A 20,868-nucleotide genomic window follows, 5' to 3' on the forward strand; every position below is an offset into this window, starting at 1 on the left:
ATAAGGCACGGACAACAAGACCCCCTTCCCCAGAACTAGAGACACCTCCCCCGGCCACCGGCCCACCGCTGCTTCTCCCGGTTTCCATCCCCTTCCTTCTCTCCCATCGCCGATCCATCCGCCCCGCCGTCCTCCGGCAGCAACCGCGGCGAGCTCCATCCCCACCCCACCCCCGTCAGGTACCCGTCTCCGCTTCGCTGCGGTCCAAAATCCTCCCCTTATTTCTTTCTTCCTCTCCAATCCACGGTGTTTTTCTACTATTTTTATTTATTTATTTTTGATCGATCGGTTTGTTTCCAACTTCTCCAGGTCCGCCGCTGCGGCATCCATCCATGGCGTCGCCGGCGCTCATATGCGACACCGAGCAGTGGAAGGCCCTCCAGGTCCGTCGATTCGTTGTATACTTTTGATTATGTTGCCAGGCAGGCTCTCTCACCGTGGTGTGTGGGTGTGTTTCGTGACCGCAGGCACACGTCGGCGCGATCCAGAAGACGCACCTGCGCGATCTCATGACGGACGCCGGCCGCTGCAAGGCAATGACAGCGTAAGGCCGGCTGCTTCTGTTTTTCTCTTCTCTTTGCGATGTCCATGCGTGTGACTGCTTACCTCAGCCGGTTATGGTTGGTTGGCAGTGAGTTCGAAGGGATCTTCCTGGATTACTCGAGGCAGCAGGGTACCGTTGAGACGATGGACAAGCTGTTCAAATTGGCAGAGGTGTCGCATCTTTCATATTTCAGTTTCCTTTTGCAGGCAGGGAGTAATGTATGTATGTATGCTCGTTTGTAGTAATTTGAGACGTGCTCGACTTGTTGTAGGCCGCAAAGCTCAAGGAGAAGATTGAGAAGATGTTTAAAGGTGAAAAGGTAGGTGTCGTGCTCTGCAACCGTTGTTCAGTTGTTCCGTCACATATGCTTATTCAGTATCTACTTGCTTTATGTAAATGTATCTTACATTGGAACATTGCATTCTTAAATTAAACTTGCATGCAATTAATTTTATACTGAATCTTGACAGATCTAAATTTTGGGTAGCAATTACGAGATCTCACAACTTCTATCTTTTAAGCTGTCCAGTTCATCAAATATCACTTAAAGTTGATGTAATAGATGTCTTTGTTGACTAAATTTGTTTTGCTAGATAAATACTACGGAGAACAGATCAGTGCTCCACGTGGCTCTGAGGGCTCCAAGAGATGCAGTCATTAACAGTGATGGGGTGAATGTTGTCCCTGAAGTTTGGAGTGTTAAAGATAAAATCAAGCACTTTTCAGAAACTTTTAGAAGTGGATCATGGGTAAAAATTCGAAACAATTTCCTTTTTGAGGGAATCGAAACAATTTCTTCACCCAGCATATGTTGCAGAAACAGTAAAGTTAATTACTGTTACTTCTTGAACCACAGGTTGGGGCAACTGGAAAAGCATTGACGAATGTTGTCTCAGTTGGGATAGGTGGTAGCTTCCTTGGGCCTCTATTTGTGCATACTGCCCTCCAAACTGGTAAACAAGTTTGTTATCCATTCCTCTGTTTCCTAGTATTTCTAAACTGAAATTATTTTCTGCGATGTTTTGATCTGATATGTCATGAAAATGTTACTAATTTTCAGATCCGGAAGCAGCAGAATCTGCCAAAGGACGGCAACTGAGATTGTAAGTGTGTAGTTGGGCCATGTTTCTGTATTTCTTTTGCCTGCACCTGTTGTAGCCATTGTGTGGACACTTGTTTAGTTGCTCAAAGAATTAGAATGTGATCGAGTGTATCTTTTTGATTTTTTTTCTGTACCATTCATGCAGTATTTATAGTGCCTTGTTGCACATTGCGATTGAGTGGCTATGTTCTTGACTTTTTGTTTCATTCATGCAATCAATATGCTCTTCATCTAGTAATGTATGGTCAATTTCGATTATGCTGTAGTCTTGCAAATGTTGATCCAGTTGATGTTGCACGAAGCATCAAGGATTTAGATCCTGAAACAACTCTCGGTAAGCATCACGTTTCACCCTCCATTCTTAAACTATCAGCGCAGATGCACTCTCTGAGTCTACAGATATCATCAGAGCTTTTAATTGTTCTCATCGAACAAACATGCAGTTGTGGTTGTCTCAAAGACCTTCACGACAGCCGAAACAATGTTAAATGCTCGAACTCTTAAGGAGTGGATCGTTTCTTCTCTTGGGTTAGTCTGTTTAATACCTTAAACATCTTTTGTCTGCTATGGAGTATTTACTGTCGAGTGATTTATGTAAATTTTGCTGATTCAGACCTCAGGCTGTTTCCAAACACATGATTGCTGTCAGTACCAATCTTAAGGTACTTTTTAACGTTTTAGCTTTTCAGCCAAATTTCACATGAAACGTTGTTCCCATCTGAAGTTTCATCATCTATATTATTATATATTTTGCATGTTTAATTGTAACATGTTTGGCTAATTTGTCAGAACGTTTCTAATGCCTTATTATTCCTCAAGAACTGTGATTCTAATGTGATAAATTTTAAACTGTACCTCTTTCTGTTGATATAGCTTGTGAAGGAGTTTGGAATCGACCCCAACAATGCTTTTGCATTTTGGGACTGGGTTGGCGGTCGCTATAGTGGTACCAACTCTATTTCTTTATTAAAAGATACTAATTTATCTTATATTTTGATTTTTGAATAATAACTCTAGTCAAATGTTGCAGTTTGCAGTGCTGTTGGTGTTCTGCCCTTGTCTCTTCAGTATGGATTTCCAATTGTTCAGAAGTATGTTATCTGAACCTATATTTACACCCTGAAGTGAATTTCATGTTTCGGCAATAGGCAGTGCATGTGTCACAACCGTGGTGTCATTGCCTAAATTTGGTCAACCCATTCGTAATTTTTAAGATAATAGATTCTAAATCTCTAATGCACAATTTTAACGCTTTTTCTTGAGACTAAACAAAGCTCCCCTTAAAGGACCTCTGTTTAGATCAGGATGCCCTTTGCTGTTTCAGATTAGAGCAAGTAGTTTATATATGCATTATTTTTTTCTCGAACATGCCGAGCGGCGTGTCTTTTTCATTAAGAAGAAGGCACAAGAAGCGCGAGTACAAGCAGGCAACAAAGGAGGCCCAAGGGGACTCGAAAAAAGAAAGAAAAAGAAAGAAAAGAACAAGGAAAAAAACTATATATGCATTATTGAGTGACAAGTGCTTTAAGAAAGGATACTGCACAACTGCATTCATCACCATTGATCAAGCATTATGAGTATAAAAACATATGCAGGAAGCTTTGATACAAAAGCTCAAGAACTGTACCTGATCCCTTTTTGTCCGCCAATTTAATTAACGCAACTGTAGTGAAAATTTGTGTAGGATGTGATTTTCCTTTGGAGTTTATCACGAGTAAAAAAGGCAGGGTTGTTAAATTCTGCTAGCACACATAATGGAATAATGAGTATCTATAGGTTGGAGTTCTTGTAGTTCAATGTAGTACTCAAGCCTCCAAGATAAACACATATTAGTTGGTTTTGACTCTGGGACAACTTATCCTGGATTCCAGCTAGCATAAAACTATGTGCCCACTTAATGTTAGAATGCTGACGCCCCTCATTTTTTTATGTAATTTATAGGATGCACCAAGTCGCTCTAAACTTCAAACCTGGTCTAAGTAAATAGGTTATTAAATGTCTCAAAGGTCCAACAATTTGTGTTCAACTTTGTTTAGTGTCAGATTGTTACTTTTAATGCCAAATTCTTACAAAGTCCATTTCACAGTAAATAGAGATGATCACTGATTCTGTTTTGGCATTTTTCTGTTTGAAGATTCTTGGAGGGTGCTTCCAGCATTGACAACCACTTCCACACATCTTCATTTGAGAAAAATATACCTGTAAGCGAGTATTTTTTATGGATTATTGATGTTGACCATTCTTGTAACAGGGTCTATCATTTCTGATTAGGTACTCCTTGGTTTGCTGAGTGTGTGGAATGTTTCATTTCTTGGATATCCGGCTAGAGTGAGCAACTCTGTTCCATTGCCTTGTTATTTCCAGTTATGGATTTTACCTAGTTCTCCATTTGAGTACTTCATTTTCTATAATATTTTTTCTAGGCAATATTACCGTATTCACAAGCACTTGAGAAGCTTGCACCGCATATTCAACAGGTACATTACTAGCTTTCCTTTTTACAGCTGTCAACTTGGAGATTCTCTTCTCATAATTTCTTTATATAACATATGTTCGTTATGTTGTAAAGCTTAGCATGGAGAGTAATGGAAAGGGTGTCTCCATTGATGGCGTTCGGCTTCCCTTCGAGGCTGGTGAAATTGATTTTGGGGAACCTGGAACAAACGGACAACACAGCTTCTATCAATTAATCCATCAGGTAATAATATTTTCTTATTCCTCTAGTTATCTTACGGAGTGCTGTTGTGTTTTGTATATCTTTATCTCTACTATTATAAAGATCTGAGTTAGTGGTTGTCTGTTCACTCTACTACTCCCTTGACTGCTTGCAAATCACAATAATTGCCACCAATTCTATGTGGCAGATATACGTAGCATGATCTTTGAATTATACTCCTAGTTGATTTGACTTATAGTTTGAGATAATTGTTATTTAACACAACATTGATGATATTTTTTGATAAAGAATTTTTTTGGTGAATGTGAGGGCACATGCATTTAAATAAGTCATGCAATACATACTTTTAATTCCATAGCAACAATGCATTTAGCTCGTCAATTAAAGTGTATAATGAGATGTGGATGACACAAGTATTCTGGAGGTCATGAACGTTATGGTTAAGGGGCGAACAGTTCAAGTATGCAAACCTTGATAATTTCCTATGGAAGGAATTTCATATGCTCGGAGTGTTGAAGCCCTGATGATACTTTGATGTCATGCAGAACTGTTCTTGCTTTCTTGATTGCGATATTCTTAGTTACGTTGTTCGTCATTCTATTAACATTTTTTAGCAGCCATTCAGGAGCACCCCATTTAATTATTGGGTTAATTGGATCTATGCCACTCTCTATTTCACCGGTTGGAGATATGCCATTACAAAAACTTGACTTGGAGAAATGCCACTCTAACTTTCTTATACCTCTATCAATGTCATTCTGTCCACTTAAGACCAATAAGTGTTCATAAAATACATGTATTCAGTTTGTACAACAATATTTAACATAATACTCCTATTTACAATGTTCACCAGTACGTTCGAGTCTTCCAGGCGCCATAAAGGTTAAAAAAAATTCAAATTTGGCCCAAAATTTAATATTCTCAGAAAAATTTATAAAAATTACAGAAAATAAAAAACAGTAATATGAGTCCACCGTTGGGGACGGGATATGAGGAACGCGTGGGGAATAAGAGGAATAAAACGGTTTGACTTTGGATGGTAAAAAAATTGTTCGTATAGAGCTATGTCTATACGTACTAGACAGTATACGTGCTGGTATTGGAGAAAATGGCATGAATAGAGGTATAAAAAAGTTAGAGTAGCATTTTTCCAAGTCAAGTTTTTGTAATGGCATATCAACAACCGGTGAAATAGAGAGTGGCATAGATCCAATTAACCCATTATTAAAACCGAGCTGTCGTTCCGTTTCTATTACTATCGCATGATACAATTTTGGCACCCTTTACATCTCTTCTTGGATACTTGATTACTGTATGTGACATAATAACCATATGGTTCAATGAATTTGCACCTTTGCTGACAATGGTAGTACATTGACTAACAGGGAAGAGTTATCCCTTGTGATTTTATTGGCGTCATAAAAAGCCAGCAGCCTGTTTACTTGAAAGGTATCGCACTGAATATCTCTTTGGCAGTTAATAACATAAGATTCAGCCTGTTAGGCTCATGTTTTTTCAATTGCCCTTTCAAACACTTCCATGATACATCTTTCTCAGGGGAAACTGTTAGCAATCATGATGAGCTGATGTCCAATTTCTTTGCCCAGCCTGACGCACTTGCTTATGGAAAAGTAAATAGCTCAACAATATTTTGTATTCAGATGTGTTTCATGAACTTTCTCTGTTCCTTACTAGAGTCTACTTCATCTTTTCAGACTCCTGAACAATTGCATAGTGAGAAAGTTCCCGAGAATCTTATCCCTCACAAGGTGATAATGGTTCACTTATTTCTTGTTTGTTTATTCCAATGTATTCTGTCACCATAAATGAAGCCTCTCTGACTAGGCAATCTTCTGTCCCTTTATTCTTTAACAGACCTTTCAGGGCAACCGGCCATCACTGAGTTTCTTGTTGTCCTCGTTATCTGCCTATGAGATTGGACAGGTATGCCGACTGCAATGTGTAGACTCATTTCATGTTTCTTTTTCACCAGAAAGATTCTGAATTTTGTTGTATGAGGTGTAAATCATGTTCTCCTACTGTTTTCTGGGTGAAAAAAGAGAGGTGTAAATCATGCATCATTTAAGAAAATGGAATGTGCATTATTTATGTTCTATTTTACCTGAGCATTGTACCAGTTGAATATTTTGATCATGACAGTGTCAACCAAAAACATAATGTTATACTGGTTTCTTGCCATGGTTAAATATTCTGTATCTTAAGACAGCAAAATTGAGATGAGCTGGTATGTTAGCCTCATTTTGCTGGCAAACATGCATGGTACTGCTGAAGCTCACAAAAATCTGTTCTTGCTTCTGATCATGTCGTCCTGGATGAAGTATTTTTTACCCTCGTGAAGCCCGTATCTCTTGATCAGCAATCATCTCCTTATGCATAGCCTCTTCTTTCATTTGCCTTCTCCAAGATCGTATTATGCTGTCAAAATTTGCTTGTCAGTGCTTTCTGTAAACGTACTTGTGTACCTTTCAGCTTTTAGCCATCTACGAGCACCGGATTGCAGTTCAGGGTTTCATCTGGGGAATCAACTCATTTGACCAGTGGGGAGTGGAGCTCGGCAAGGTCTGTGCTTGATGTATTATTAGGCTGTCCAATAATTTTATTTTTCATTCAGAAACGAAGACGTATTTGTGTTCACATTCCTTGTTTGTCAGCCTACTCATATGTTTTTATCTTGTTTCTTTTCCACCTAAACTTGATGTTATTTATCTATGAAATTTGATGTCTCAGTCACTGGCTTCTCAAGTGAGGAAACAGCTGCATGCATCCCGCATGGAGAAAAAGCCAGTCGAGGGCTTCAACCCCAGCAGCGCAGGTTTGCTGGCACGGTTTCTTGCGGTACGCCCTTTTGCTAGTCTACTATTTTTCATCAGTTAGTTTTTCCAAATTCTGATAAGATTATAAATATAAATGGTCTTCATCCTATTCCTAGGGATCTATTAGTCGTCGCACTGGAGCTTATTTATTCTTTTTGTAGGTTGAGCCATCGACCCCATACAACACTACGGTGCTGCCAAAAGTGTAAACTGAGGCTGCGATGGATGTTTTGGCTGGCTCGTCTGAGTTTGACAAGTTTTCCTCTTCTTTTTCTTGAGTTACAACCAGTTTGGTTGTAGTGTAATTTTCAAGTTTTTCTTTACTCCAACCTGGGGAACGGCACATGAATTATCATGGTAATGAAATAAATTGGTGACCCTTGACAGTGAGGTAAAATAACTTTAATGTAAGTTGGTCTGCAGTGACAGTAATGAAGTCAGAAAGATGGTTTTTCCCACTATGCTGCCTTCCTGCCTGAGCCCGGGCTGAAGAATTTTTATAGGTCTTACCCCATAATGATTAGACTGGCGAAGATGTTGTCTACATCGCCTCCAAGGTGAGCTGCGAAAACGGTGATGGTCGCTGACATGAAGACCAAGACACTTGAACATGCGGTCTCATTCCCTGGTGCTTCTAGGGTTGTGTGTTCCAACCCAAACTATTTCCCCTGCTCGCTCTTAGTACCTGAACATTGGATTCAGATGACATGAAGCTGCTGGAGGAACAGCAGCTGACAGCAACCAGCAAGTGCCTTACGTGATGGATTATTCTGTACACTCCTGTCACTGCAAGGTTTTTTTTAGGGATGCCAGTGTCAAGGTTTGTTTTACTCGATTCATTCATTCTTCTGCAACTAAATGCAAAAAAGAAAACAATCTGCACCGGCAATTGGCAATTGTAAATGAAATGATTTAACAATCGTACCGATAAATCTGTTTAAACTGGTTGGACCTTGATAGAATCGGTGAACAAAATTTTGGGAACCAGGGGTACATAATAAGAAATCTGCATTACAAAGTGTAGGTTGCAGGGGAGATGATAAACATCCAGGGAGATCTCAGATCTCGCAATCCAGCAACATTATGAACCTACTACACGAAATTTCTTTTAAGCTTTATTCAGGAAGAGCAACAAGTCAACAACGCACTGAATCAACAGCTTGACCTCCGCAAACTAAAAGGGAGACTGGTTTGAGGAAAGGCAGGGTATTTTGCAATAGGGCAGTTCCTTCGCAGACGCCACTCCAGACAGTAGTCGACAACATGCCAGTACCCTACGTAGACTTTGCCGCTGCAGCCTCCTCCTCTTTCATCTTTTTCTCCCACCTACGTTTCTGAAGAAATAGCAATTCAAGCACAGACAAAGAAGAACCAGTCAGATGTTTCCTTTCATGTTATACCACTGTTCCATCCAGTTACTAATCATCAACATAGAATAATCACATCAGTTTGTTTTAAAATATACAAGGTATGCAACACTTCAGTAACCAAAGCCAGCGGAGATCATTATTTCGAATGCTCCATCACCATACTTGGCCTGAGTGCCTGACTGGAATAGTTTGCTCTTATCTTGCGCGGGCTTATTGGGCTTTACACATTGTTGCACAAAATCTACAGTGCAAACTATTCTAAACCTACAAGACCGGTATTTCCCCTAAAAAAAACAAGACCAGTATTTTTCTCTCTTTAGAGATGAAGCTTGTACTCAAGTCTTTAATGCTAAACTGCACTGATTTGAATGGTTTTTTTTTTTGAGGGGAACTGATTTGAATGGTATGCCAGCAATTAAAGCCTGCATCTGCAAGGCCCAGATGCAGACTAAGGCCCTGTTTGTTTGGGCTTCTTCTCCAGCTTTTGCTGCTTCTAGCCCTCTAAAAAGCACTTCTCAACTTCATGCGTAAACAGGAGAAGTGCTTTTTAGAGAGCTAGAAGCACCAAAAGCTGAAGCAGAAGCCCAAACAAACAGGGCCTGAGTACCTCATGCTTATATAAGATGCATTTGGGAGAAATAGGGACTACCAGAGGTAGATTTTAACACTAGGAGGATTGAAATCCCTTCTGCCATTAATTCTCGTGTCATATCAATGCAAGGTGCGCCGCAGTGTGCAAGACTCCAGTTTTGGCCATGCTCAACCGACTAAGCAAAAAATATTTCCTGGGTTGCAACACTACATGTTTTTCCATTATCTGACAACAGCATCTGGTTGATTTTCTTCCGCTGTGCTGCAGTTAGATGAGATGTGCATTGCGAAGCTATTCGTGTGATCGAACCGGAAAATGTATGTTCAGTATCATGTCTGAGCAACAACACTCAAAATTAAAAAACATCACAGCCAAGGTACTGATATCAGCTGGGAATAGTACATGATTGTATACAAGGATTACATGAAATGGCATGGTTATATACAAGGATCACCTTAACTGGTAATGGCTGTACACAAGGATTACTAGTATCAATGCAGTATGCAGGGAATGGAAGCAACAACCAACAGGAATCACAAAGATGAGACTGGGAGACGAACCTTGTAGTCGAGGAGCATCTGGGGCATCTTCTTCATCAGCTCAACAGTATTCGCACGCCTGAACAAAAAACCAAACCAAACCCCCATCAATTCAGCATCGAGAAGACAAAACCAAACCAAATCCCAAGGAGAAGGGAGGAGCCAAGGAATGGGCGCGGGCGGGCTGCTTACTTCTCGGCGGCGATGCGGTCGACCTTGTGGCCCTTGCGCTTGGTGCGCATCTCGCCGCGGGGGGCGTCGTAGGACCATTCCTCGCCGGCGAGGAGCACCTCCTTGCGGAGTCGCGCGCGCTGCCGGCCGCTGATGCCCAGCGGCTTCCACGCGCCCAGCTCCCAGTAACCCCACACCCCTTTGCTCAGCTCCCCTTTGTACTTGGCCAGCTTGTCCTTCCACGGGTACCCCTTGGCCTCCGCCCACTTCGCCGCCGTCGCCGCCGCCGCCTTCGCCGCCGCAGCCTTCCCGGCCATCTTCTCCAAAACACTTCTGCCGCTCGACGTAGGCGGGGCTAGGGCAGAGAAGAGAAGACCTACCCATTGGGCCGTACTGGGCCGGGCTATAATGGGCTTATCCACATGTCGGATCTCGGATAGAAGGCTTATATGAGCCCATATCAGGCCGGCCCAATGTAAACCTTGACGTCTCTGGCTCTGAGGTTTCTGCCTCTTCTTCTCTCTCGAGCGAAACCTCTCAGCAGCCGCCGCCGCCGCCCCGCGAGAAGAAGCAGCAGCCATGGTGCTCGCGCGGAAGAAGCTGAAGCAGAAGCTGCGCACGCTCGTTCCCCCCGGCGGCGAGGCCGAGCCGGGGGATGACGCGGAGGCGCAGAACATAAAGGTGCGGCTCGTGTCCTCCAAGCGGCCCCGCCCGAAGCGGCCGAAGAAGCCGTCTCCGGAGGAGCCGCCGCCCGCGCCGGCGGCGGAAGAGGAGGAATTGGATAAGAATGTAGAGGGGGAGGCGGAGGAGGTGGTGGTGGTGGAAGAGGAGGACTTGGAGAAGCAGGCGGTGGAGGAGCCGGAGGTGGACGCGGCGGCCCTGGCGCTGCAGGCGGAGGTGGAGCGGCGGAGGGAGGAGAGGAGGAAGGAGAAGAAGGAGAAGAGGAGGGTGAGGAGGTTGCTGGAGGCGGAGGCCGCGGAGAAGCAGAAGCTTGAAGTGGCCGCCGCTGATCCTGCCGTGTCGGAAGATAGGTGAGTTAAGGCTTCTACAGATTGGTGGCTTTTGTGCTAGAATAGATACCTCATTTCTTGTTAGATTCATGCCGTGGGAATAAGAAAAAATGTTAAATTGTCGATGTTAAAATGCTGTTGATGTGAAGAGAAAATCAGAGTTAGTTTCGTAGCATGTTGGTACAGTGTGATCTGAGCTCGGAATAGCCGTATAGTGGTGGTATAAGTGATGAATCATTGCAAGGGTCTATAGAGGGGTTTAGATTGTTTAGCTTTGCCGCCCGTAATTAGTCCCGTAATACTATAGTACATATATTGTCTGACTATCTTGTTTGGTTGTGATCTGGGGTAAATCACTTATTTATGTCTGCCTTTGTGGAAGTTAGTTATATCTTTATTTATTTACGTCAGGCGGGGCTGATTTGATTGCTTTCTGCTGGTATTTTCATTGAAGTAATGACGGTGCATTTGATTGCTCTTGAGTGGAGTGTTGATGAGGCGTGAGGTGGTGCTGTTTAGCTGTGTGATATTTGTATTGACATGCGCTGTGTAATGTTTTCCCCCTGTTTCAGTGAACAGATTCTAAACATCACAAAGGTGGAAGGAGATGAGAACAAAAATAAGTCAGAAGTGACAGGCCAGGGAGTTGGGTCTGACAATCCAATTGTGTCGGAAGATCGGTGAGTTAATACTTTAAAAGATAGATGCTGTGGTATTAGAAATTTAGAATACCTTCTTTCTTGTTAGATAAGGTGTGAAGATACCAGGAATAAAGGTGTTTAGGACAAGACTCTGTTTCCGTAAATAGTGAGATACTATCGTAACATATGGTGACTTTGAACAGTATAGCAGGATGGCGATTAGCAAACTTAGGAGTTACACGGACCTAGACTCTAGCTTTGCTGTTAACTCATATAGCTATAATTCTACAATAGATAAGATATTGATCAATCATCTGAAATAGTTGTGGCAAATCGACAGTTCTGTTCTTGCAAAGGAAACTGTCTGCAATGTTTCTTTGTGAAGTGATATGGTAATTTCATCGAATTGATAAGGAGTGTGGTTTACAGGGTGGAGATTAACTTCTTGTAGGATGTTTGCCTTGTGGACATAATTTTTTTGTTTAATATTTTGCTCCCTTGTTTCAGTGAGCAAAGTATAAAGAAGGTGTATGTTGGTGGCATCCCATACTATTCATCTGAGGATGACATTAGAAGTTTCTTTGAAGGATGTGGCAGTATAACTGCCCTGGATTGCATGACTTTTCCTGAGAGCGGGAAATTCAGGGGTATTGCCATTCTCACATTCAAGGTCAGCTTAGAAACATATTCACTTGCAGTGATGTTAAATTCACAAGCATATTGAACAACCTAAGACATTCTGTTAGTGTACTGAATGTGCAAAGTTTAATAGCACTGGTGTTTGATTCAACCAATTGCATTAGATATGGTGACCTGACTTTTTAGCCATTCATGTGTAGAAATTGTAGGTTTAATGTTCAAACCCTCTCTATGTCATTTCTTTATGGTCTTGATGGTAACTGGTGGTGTGTAGCCTTGCATTTTGTGGTACTTTTGAGCAAAGCTTTTATCTACCATTTAATTGTATGTAATCCATCGGAGTCAATTTGTACCAGTAGAAGATGCTCTTAATCTGTTATCATAAGTCATTCACATGGCTCATCAGCAGCATGCTTTTCGTCCATCGTCACTGTTTGGAGGTTGGAGCCTGACTGAGTTTTCTTGTGCAGACTGATGCTGCCGCGCAAAGGGCATTGGCTCTTGATGGGGCAGATATGTAAGCGCATCTCCTTAATTTTACCCCTTTGTTTCAATTGTAATTCAGAAGTGATATATAGCATTTTTATTAACCATCACAGGGGAGGATTCTTTTTGAAAGTCCAGCCCTACAAAGCTAACCGTGAAAAAGTCAAATCTAACCATGAGAAGGAAGATTTTGCACCGAAGATGATAGAGGGATACAATAGGATATATGTTGGAAACCTAGCTTGGGACATAACAGAGGTTGACCTGAGGAAGTTTTTTTCTGATTGCAAGATCTCATCCATCCGATTTGGAACCGACAAGGAGACAGGTGATTTCAAAGGCTTTGCACATGTTGATTTTTCTGATGGCACATCTCTTGCTGTTGCTATGAAGCTTGACCAGAACGTGATTAAGGGGAGGCCAGTCAGAATCAGATGCGCTGTTCCCAGGAAAGAAAGCCAGAAACCAAATGACAATGCAAACTCAGATTCATCAAAGAATAAGATCCGTACATGTTTTGAATGTGGCACTCCTGGCCATCTCTCTTTTGCTTGCCCTAATAAGAAGCCTTCTGAAGACATGTCTACTGAAACAATGGCTGCTACAGATTCAGCCGAAGCACCGTCGAAGAAGAGGCGCACATGTTATGAATGTGGCGTTCCTGGTCATCTATCGTCAGCTTGCCCCAACAGAAAGGCTTCTGTAGTTGTAACTGATGAAAAGAAGGCTAATATTGACTCGACTACATCAGCGTCGAAGAAGAGGCGGACATGCTATGAATGTGGCATTCCTGGCCATCTTTCGTCTGCTTGCCCGAACAAAAAGGCTGCTGAGGTTGTTTCTAACAACATGCAGCCTGTTGATGAACCAAAGTCTGCACCTTCCATGGCTTTTGAGCAAAGTAAAGCTGCTGATGGATCAAATTCAGCACCTTCAAAGAGGAGGAAATGCTACGAGTGTGGCATATCAGGTCATCTCTCGTCAGCGTGCCCCAACAAAAAAGATTCTCAGATCAATTCCAATGAAGCGAAACCTAATGGTGACTCAAATACAGTACCTCCAGCCATTTCAGACGAAAAGAAGGCTAGTGATGACACAAATCCGGCGCCTCCAAAGAAAAAGAAGAGACGTACATGTTATGAATGTGGCATCGCTGGCCATCTCTCATCAGAATGTCCTAACAAGGCAGCTGCTCAGGCCAGCTGATCATGGTAGATAATTTGCCTTTTGAAAGGCAGTGCCATTCGTTAGAACCGCATAAAGGATGTATTTTTCTCTGAAGGAGGTTGCTCGATAGGACAGAGTATGATCATGAACATTTAGAAAGCAATTTTGCATGCAGTAGACGCATGTTGTATCTTCTATTCATCCTCATCAATTTTTGGCTGCATCAATCATGCAGAATTTTTAGCTGCACTGTACTCCCGTTTCAGCTTATTTATACCAGGCGTAATGCAATTTCCTTCTCTCAACCACTTAAAAGTTGTGCATGTCTTGGCTTTTGGACGAAAGTGTTTCTTCTACTGACATTCTATTTATGTAGATATATCGAAAAGAAAAGATTATATCATACTCCGGTGAAAATGGACTTCATTGTAAACTAAATTTCAAGTCCAAACTCAATCACGCTTGACATTAGAGAAAATACAAATTTGACATGAATAGCGGTCCTCCACTCTTTGGCACCACTTGTTTATATATATCTTTTCAATTCTCCCAAGGCAATTGAGTTTGTACTATAAATTTTGCATGTTTATAGAACATCACTTCTCCAAAATATGACATTTCCGTTTGTGAATTTTTGAAACTTATAAATATGGTTTTCACGGTAAGTGTGGTCTTCACCTGACCTGACATCAGTATGGAGGACCAATAGAAGCATGGGCGATTAACAATGTATTATTCGTGTTAGTTAAACTTAAATGCGACGCCAGCATCTGATTCAGTCACCACTGCTAGCCACTTGCTCAGTGCTGCATGATGACATGTGTGGTTATATTGCACTTAGTAGGCCGATACTCCCAACTTGATTAGGGTTTCAGGGCAGAGCAGTCTGCATCACTCTGGTGGCGACCTACGTGGAGAAGGCAACCAAAACGCTATTAAAACTCAGGCAGAAGCAAAGTGCTCTCTCTCTCTCTCTCTCTCTCTCTCTCTCAACTGGGTGATCTCCAGCATGAACGCAGCAACTCGCTGGTGTTCTTTTCTCTGACAGTGACTCAACTCTTTCTGAAAAGCAGGTTTCTTTCAACCAGTTTGTCACTCATGAGAGCAACAGCTTGTTCATGCAAAGGAAAAAATGTCAAACCGGAGAGAGAGAGAGAGATGTTTTTTTTCATTGTTTATCTACCAGCGAAAAAGGAATTCCCCTTCGATTTGTTCGTGGTTAGACGGGTTTTTTTTTATCTGTGGGGATTTTTGGAGTCTCGTAAATATTATAGTTCAAATCTTTACCTTTGATATAATGAGAAGGCTCCTTTCTTGAGTTCCCTTAACATACCCAAAAAATATTTTGACATTTTGTACTCCCTCCGATCCATATTAGTTGTCGAAATATTACATGCATCTAGACGCTCTTTAGGCATAATAAATCCATATTTGGGCAAATTTGAGACAATTAATATGGATGGGAGGGAGTAACTGAACAGTGAACAGCAATTACGAATGTTAACAGGCTAAGACCAGGCTAAATTCATAACTTAAGTTCAAATTGGTAGTTTAAACTGTTCTGTTCTGTTCTGTAGAAAAGACCAGTTACCTCCAGTAGCCGGTACCAGCCAGGTCCGACAATTTCAGTAATCAGTTTTCGTATCCTTGTTTGCTACGCATCTACTACTATTGTATGATCTGCTGAAACAAATCATTCATCTCTGTTGCCCTTCTGTGCTGTGCTAATCAACTAATTTTTTTTCTGTTCAATGGATAAAGCAACTATATTGATGCTTAGCTGCATCACAGCACTATAACCTAATTATACAATTCACAGTTGCCTTAAACCACAAGACTATTTAGATTTACTTGGTGCAGACTTGAACTGGACCACATACAAGAAGTGGATAGAACATGGCAAGCTAACTGAATCAAAGACAGGATCTTAGGGTTGTAAACAACACACTAATGCCTAGCTTATATCAGGTCTCTGATTTCGGATTTGTGAGCTCATTCCAAGTTTCAAGACTTGGAAAAAAAACAATGAAGAAAACTATTTGTAGCTGTCCTGATTCCTCATCTATTTTTCTTCATAAAATTAAGATTCTGGCTCCTAAGTAGCATGGGGTTGCAAAAGGTGATGCTAATACTGCCCCCCATGAATCATTAAGGAGTGATACTGCCTTTTCGAAATCTGAAACCACAGTTACAGCACGATGACGCACGCCTGCGCCTAATATCATATTATGTAGCTAAACTTTTGAATAAATCAGTAGTATCTAAAGTAGTGTCCTCTCCATAGAAGATTCCTCTGCATTCAGTGGTCAGCAAACTGTTCGAGAGCAAACTGTATATTCAGAAAATAGATGCAGAAAACCAGAACAGCTCGACGCCTCAATCGTCTCTTACATCTTTTAGTTTTTTCCCCTTCAGAGATGATGGTTGACATTGTTTTGGTAATTTATACTTTAGTGATTAATGTTGGGCCCAGCATGTTTCACGAATGAGGAAAAAACAATTGCAAAGGCATCAGAACTTCTGCTTTGATACTAAGAAATCAGATATAATCAGCAAGCAAGTCAATACAAGCAACTCTAAGCATTGGGCACCAAAGCTGCGTGCCACTTTAAATTAAACAGTCTGCATAGGTTTGACATGATGATATAGGAGTTCTGGATCTTTGATGCACCTTATTCTGAATCTTGAGGTAAATCAAGAAGCGAACTCAATTTTACTTTTCACCGATTATGCTAAAAATAGCCGGCCTTGGTCTAGTTATGTATTCTGAAAGGGAAGCAAACTTCTATCTTTGCACAATTATGCGGGGAACGGCAGACGCATTGCTAGCTCCAAGGTCAGACTGAGACTTGAGAGAGACACAAAAGTTGCTTATGTTAATATGTTGTGTGCTGTGATGTTGACTATTAGGTATAAACGCTAACCAATGGTATTAAGTTGCTGGGGCTACTAGAACTCCTAGCACCAATCATTTTCAGAAAGTAAATAATAGCTTTATCTATAGCAAACTGCAAATTGCCCATTTCTGTTTCTTGGCAAATATGTGTTCAACAAGTCATCTGAATCTTTTAGAACAACTGGGCAGCTGGTGAACAGAGAATAATTGCTCCCTTTTTTAATACTGACTTAAGCGTATCGCGGGCACCGAGGGATACTATGTTGCTTCAGGGTGCACAAAGGGCTACCTTGCCAACTGGCCTTTGCATATTCTTTCACCCCTGTGATTGCATCCAGCATGATGAGAAGCAGTGAACAGATGCAAAAAATGTGCATGCTATCATCCATGCACTACTACTTATCTGAAGAACCTCAAGTACCGAGGACCAGATGTATATGAATGATGGTTTTCCCAAAGACTCTTTAATATACATTTAAGTTGCTAATTACTCTTTGTAGAGGTTTAGTAAGACAATGAAGAGTTCGATAAGATCCAAATCATATAATATTGACTAGTGGTTTGCTTTATTCTCTCTGAAATGTGAATAGGGGCAAGATTCCATTTTATTCCCATCAAACACTTCCACTGTGTGGAACAATCTGAGACGCCATGAACTCCTGAATCCTGATCCATGAAACAGCAAAAAGAAATGGCACTGCTAACACAAGTTGTAATGAGAAGAAAAAAACTGTTGCTGACATAGCAAGCAGCAATTATTGATCAGTTCAGTCCAATCAGCCAGTGCAGCGTGGACGCAAGCAACTCCGACAACACATCATCGACGAACACCGCTAAGTATACATACGCAGTTGGATTAGTTTAGTTTTTCAGACTCAGATGACACTACTTGATAGTTTCTTTAGCCTGGCTACTTTTCACTGGAAGAGCCACTGCAAGTAAGTGCAAAAGGGATTAGATGCCCCTCGCGAAAAAAAGAATTAGCAGGAGATGCAGATCCGATACTGTTCCATGTGTCATTTGGGGAATGCATGAGACGTTTGTTAAACTCATCATTAAGGAAGCAATCGTCATGGATCATCGTTGGGATGTTAATTTAATTGTCATTCCAGGTTGCCTTATTGATTGGCCTAGCCATGACCAAGCTTGATGGGACACAAGCGAACCCTGCAAGTAGTTCAGTGTGGGCCACAGTGCACCCAAGAAAAGAAAATGAGATCTTCATTGACACAAAGCATCATGTCATAAATTCACAGCTTGTAATTACTATTCAAACCAAGAAAAATACTACCATTGATCCTGGAGCAGTCCTGAATATTCCAATGGTGGCTTGTGAACACCACATTCAGTACAAAAGCAATCTCATCTTATACTGTATTTTCATTCCCAGCCGATTTTATTTTTCCTTTGATAAATGAAGTGTTATTCATTTGAAAGAATGCTATCATGGTACGTTTAGTCTCTCCAAAGCAAGACATGCCTGTGCAGAAGGAACAGTTGACCTGATCCAGGATACAGAAAGTCAAACCTGCAAAAATATAAACACACACGCCACACCTCTCTTCCCTCTTTAGTCTTTAGCTTAACTGAACTGAAGACGCCGTGTGCACAGCTACGTGCATCATCATGCTGCAATTCTAGTCCCCCATTAGTAATCAAATAGATTCATCAGCCCCACGACGCGTCGCGTCGCTCGAGCGGCTGGCCTTCGACCCACTTGAATTGCATCATCCGAGTGGAGTAGCAGCGGCATCGATGCAATACTCGACACCGCTGCTTCGCTCTTTGGTCAGCCTCTAGGGGCAGGTTCTGTTTGTTTTTTAATAAGAGACATAAACTATACTAGATCGAACGTCACTAATGCCTAGCCTAGCTAGTACTGGATCATTATATATACGGTGTATATGTGTGGCCCTATAAATACACCTGTAGTTTGATCTTCTTGTTCTTCATCTTCTTCTAACTCTTCTTCTTGGATTAGAATTCAGAGATACCAATTGGGTTCAGAGATTGATCGATCGGTAGCAGTAAATCGAAATTCGAGAGTGTGATCGATTTTGAGAGATGATGAAGAGATTGTTCGAGGAGAAGGAGATGGCGCGCGTGCTGCTGCTCGTGTCGTCGCGGGGTGGCCAGGCCATGCCGATGCCGATGCCGGTGTGTGGGCGTGGTGACCGCGCCCTGGGCGCGCCGGCAGAGCGCGCGTTCGTGTGCAAGACGTGCGACCGCGTGTTCCCGTCGTTCCAGGCGCTGGGCGGCCACCGCGCGAGCCACAAGAAGCCGCGGCTGGACGGCGACGGCGGCGACCTCGCGAAGCCCAAGCTGCACGGCTGCTCCGTCTGCGGCCTCGAGTTCGCCGTCGGCCAGGCGCTCGGCGGCCACATGCGCCGCCACCGCGCCGCCGCCATGGCGTCGCCGCCGACTTCCCCGCCGGCGCCGGAGACGAAGACGTTCAAGAATCACGGCGGCGTCAAGCGCGGGCTAGTGTGGCTCGACCTGAACCATCCACCGTGCGGCGAAGACAGTGACTTCGGGTGCGGCAGCGACGCCGATGGCGGCGAGTGTGGCCGCGACATGGCCGCCGCAGCCAAGCTCACGTTCCACCAGTTCCTGGACACCGGCACCATGGCCGTGGACTGCGTCGGCTACTAGGATCTCTCCTCTCACTCTCTATTGCCGGGTTTTTGCCGGACAGTACAATACTTCTGCATATGTGCCAGTACTACTTGTAATTTTCTTTTCTCTTCTCTTCCTTTTTCCTTTTATTCTCTCTTTCTACTTTTTCATGGATGGAGAAATGAGTCCACATTTTGTAGGAGCAGTAGAGATGATGAGTGCCTAATGAAAGGCATGGCATCATGGCACATACATGTATCATTTCTCTTGGAGATGATATTGTGCTTAATTTGGTGGCATGGAGGGCCACCAGAATCTTTTTTTTTTCACTTTCACCAAAGCTAATTACCCCAGGTTTTCCGGATATTATTTCTCCGGTTATTATTATGAAAAAACCTTTGGTCGAGTAGCTTGATGTAATGTATTAATCAAAGTAAATTATATATGGAGCTTTTTTCCAGTATGTATGGCGTTTGTGGTTACTTTTTCAGTTGGTGTTTTCATGTCCTGTTGCCTCTCTGAGCAAGTGGTTGTACAATTAATTTTGAAATTAGATTAAATATATATGGAGCTCGGAGCTTATGGTTAGTTGTTCAGTTGGTGCCGAATTTGACCGTTTAGACAAAACAATTTTTACAGACAGGTCATGGTTTTGCATGATCCCTATCTTCAGAACTATTAATAGAGATAATTCCATATTTGCCACTGAAAATTTGTCCATCTGCTTAAATGCCACTCAAAAAATTTCTGTTCTAAATATGCCACTACCGTTAGTCGACCGTTAAGTAAGAGATGAAAAAACAATTTTGCCCCCAAGTAATATGCTGAATTTTCAGCAGCACTATCCTTGATTTTATTTAACATCACAAAATTCATAATAGACTCAACACAATAATTATCCCTCCCTTTTGGTATAAGGCGGTAAAACTTTTTTGCGAAAATTAACGCAAGTAGGCATGTTAACTGCCGCATGTCATGGGCTGGAATCGCATGCAGCCATGCAAAATTTGATGCCCTGTGCAATTAGCAAAAGAGGACCTGCATGTGACCACCAAAGGAAGCTGCATACAGCATGCATGGCTTTTCTCCACGCCTGCAACTGTGCGCGCTTTATAATTCGGAAAACAATTAAAAAAATTATACGCCATATATTAAAAAATGGAGGGAGTATACTAAAACTCATCATAATTTATCATATGGGTATTTCGGTCAATATGAAAAAACTGACAATTGACTTAACGGTCAACTAGCGGTCAATTAACGGTAGTGGCATATTTGTACTCCATGCAAAATTTGAGTGGTATATTTGGAACGGTGAAATTCTGAGTGGCATTTGGACATATGGGCAAATTTTCAGTGGCAAATATGAAATTTTCTCTTAATGGTTAGTAAATTTTGTCAAACCAACAGACTAATTAGTACCGGGACTAGTTTTGAGAGATCAATATGTGGTGACGATGAATTTTACCATGTAAGATTGTCTCATAAATGGCCAGCCTATAAGCCCATAAAAAAAGACTTTATAATAACATGAGCGTGCGCTCACATATAGGTGTAGCCAGAACTGTGAACCTAAAATCTATT

At 42.0% G+C, this 20,868-nt stretch overlaps 4 protein-coding genes across 4 annotated transcripts; 3 read left to right on the forward strand and 1 right to left on the reverse strand.

Moving 5' to 3' along the window:
* Positions 1-18: 18 nt before the first annotated feature.
* On the forward strand, positions 19-7,616 carry LOC100821500 (glucose-6-phosphate isomerase, cytosolic). Its single transcript, XM_003568958.3, has 24 exons — positions 19-179; positions 310-383; positions 468-544; positions 633-714; positions 816-863; positions 1,138-1,293; positions 1,401-1,497; positions 1,605-1,647; positions 1,913-1,980; positions 2,090-2,174; positions 2,260-2,308; positions 2,520-2,592; positions 2,677-2,737; positions 3,781-3,847; positions 3,918-3,974; positions 4,070-4,123; positions 4,216-4,344; positions 5,709-5,772; positions 5,881-5,954; positions 6,039-6,092; positions 6,199-6,267; positions 6,814-6,903; positions 7,072-7,179; positions 7,319-7,616. Exons 2-24 carry the CDS (start codon positions 333-335, stop codon positions 7,364-7,366), a joined length of 1,704 nt encoding a protein of 567 aa, XP_003569006.1. The 5' UTR covers positions 19-179; positions 310-332; the 3' UTR covers positions 7,367-7,616.
* Positions 7,617-8,060: 444 nt separating this feature from the next.
* On the reverse strand, positions 8,061-12,118 carry LOC100837672. The gene is made up of 5 exons (XM_003566578.4): positions 11,988-12,118; positions 11,412-11,519; positions 9,851-10,860; positions 9,680-9,737; positions 8,061-8,491 (listed from the first exon to the last, which is right to left on the reverse strand). The coding sequence occupies exons 1-5, from the start codon at positions 12,021-12,023 to the stop codon at positions 8,432-8,434; spliced, it is 1,272 nt and encodes a 423-aa protein (XP_003566626.2). The 5' UTR covers positions 12,024-12,118; the 3' UTR covers positions 8,061-8,431.
* Positions 12,119-12,806: 688 nt separating this feature from the next.
* LOC100837982 (DNA-binding protein HEXBP) lies at positions 12,807-13,811 on the forward strand. Its single transcript, XM_024458832.1, has one exon. The coding sequence runs from the start codon at positions 12,807-12,809 to the stop codon at positions 13,809-13,811; it is 1,005 nt and encodes a 334-aa protein (XP_024314600.1).
* Positions 13,812-18,193: 4,382 nt separating this feature from the next.
* LOC100822121 (zinc finger protein ZAT12) lies at positions 18,194-19,747 on the forward strand. Its single transcript, XM_003568960.4, has one exon. The coding sequence runs from the start codon at positions 18,733-18,735 to the stop codon at positions 19,318-19,320; it is 588 nt and encodes a 195-aa protein (XP_003569008.1). The 5' UTR covers positions 18,194-18,732; the 3' UTR covers positions 19,321-19,747.
* Positions 19,748-20,868: the final 1,121 nt, after the last annotated feature.

Source organism: Brachypodium distachyon, chromosome 2 (assembly GCF_000005505.3).
Source record: "Brachypodium distachyon strain Bd21 chromosome 2, Brachypodium_distachyon_v3.0, whole genome shotgun sequence".
NCBI lineage: Eukaryota > Viridiplantae > Streptophyta > Magnoliopsida > Poales > Poaceae > Brachypodium > Brachypodium distachyon.

Coding starts and splice junctions, on each gene's coding strand:
- LOC100821500 (XM_003568958.3), top strand. CDS start 333: ATGGCGTCGCCGGCGCTCATATGCGACACCGAGCAGTGGAAGGCCCTC. Junction 2,593..2,676: donor GGTTGGCGGTCGCTATAGTG/GTACCAACTCTA, acceptor CAAATGTTGCAG/TTTGCAGTGCTGTTGGTGTT. Junction 6,268..6,813: donor CTGCCTATGAGATTGGACAG/GTATGCCGACTG, acceptor TGTACCTTTCAG/CTTTTAGCCATCTACGAGCA.
- LOC100837672 (XM_003566578.4), bottom strand. CDS start 12,023: ATGCCACCAACATACACCTTCTTTATACTTTGCTCA. Junction 10,861..11,411: donor TGATGTTTAGAATCTGTTCA/CTGAAACAGGGG, acceptor GCCTTAACTCAC/CTATCTTCCGACACGGCAGG. Junction 8,492..9,679: donor AGATGCTCCTCGACTACAAG/GTTCGTCTCCCA, acceptor CTATTTCTTCAG/AAACGTAGGTGGGAGAAAAA.
- LOC100837982 (XM_024458832.1), top strand. CDS start 12,807: ATGATAGAGGGATACAATAGGATATATGTTGGAAACCTAGCTTGGGAC.
- LOC100822121 (XM_003568960.4), top strand. CDS start 18,733: ATGATGAAGAGATTGTTCGAGGAGAAGGAGATGGCGCGCGTGCTGCTG.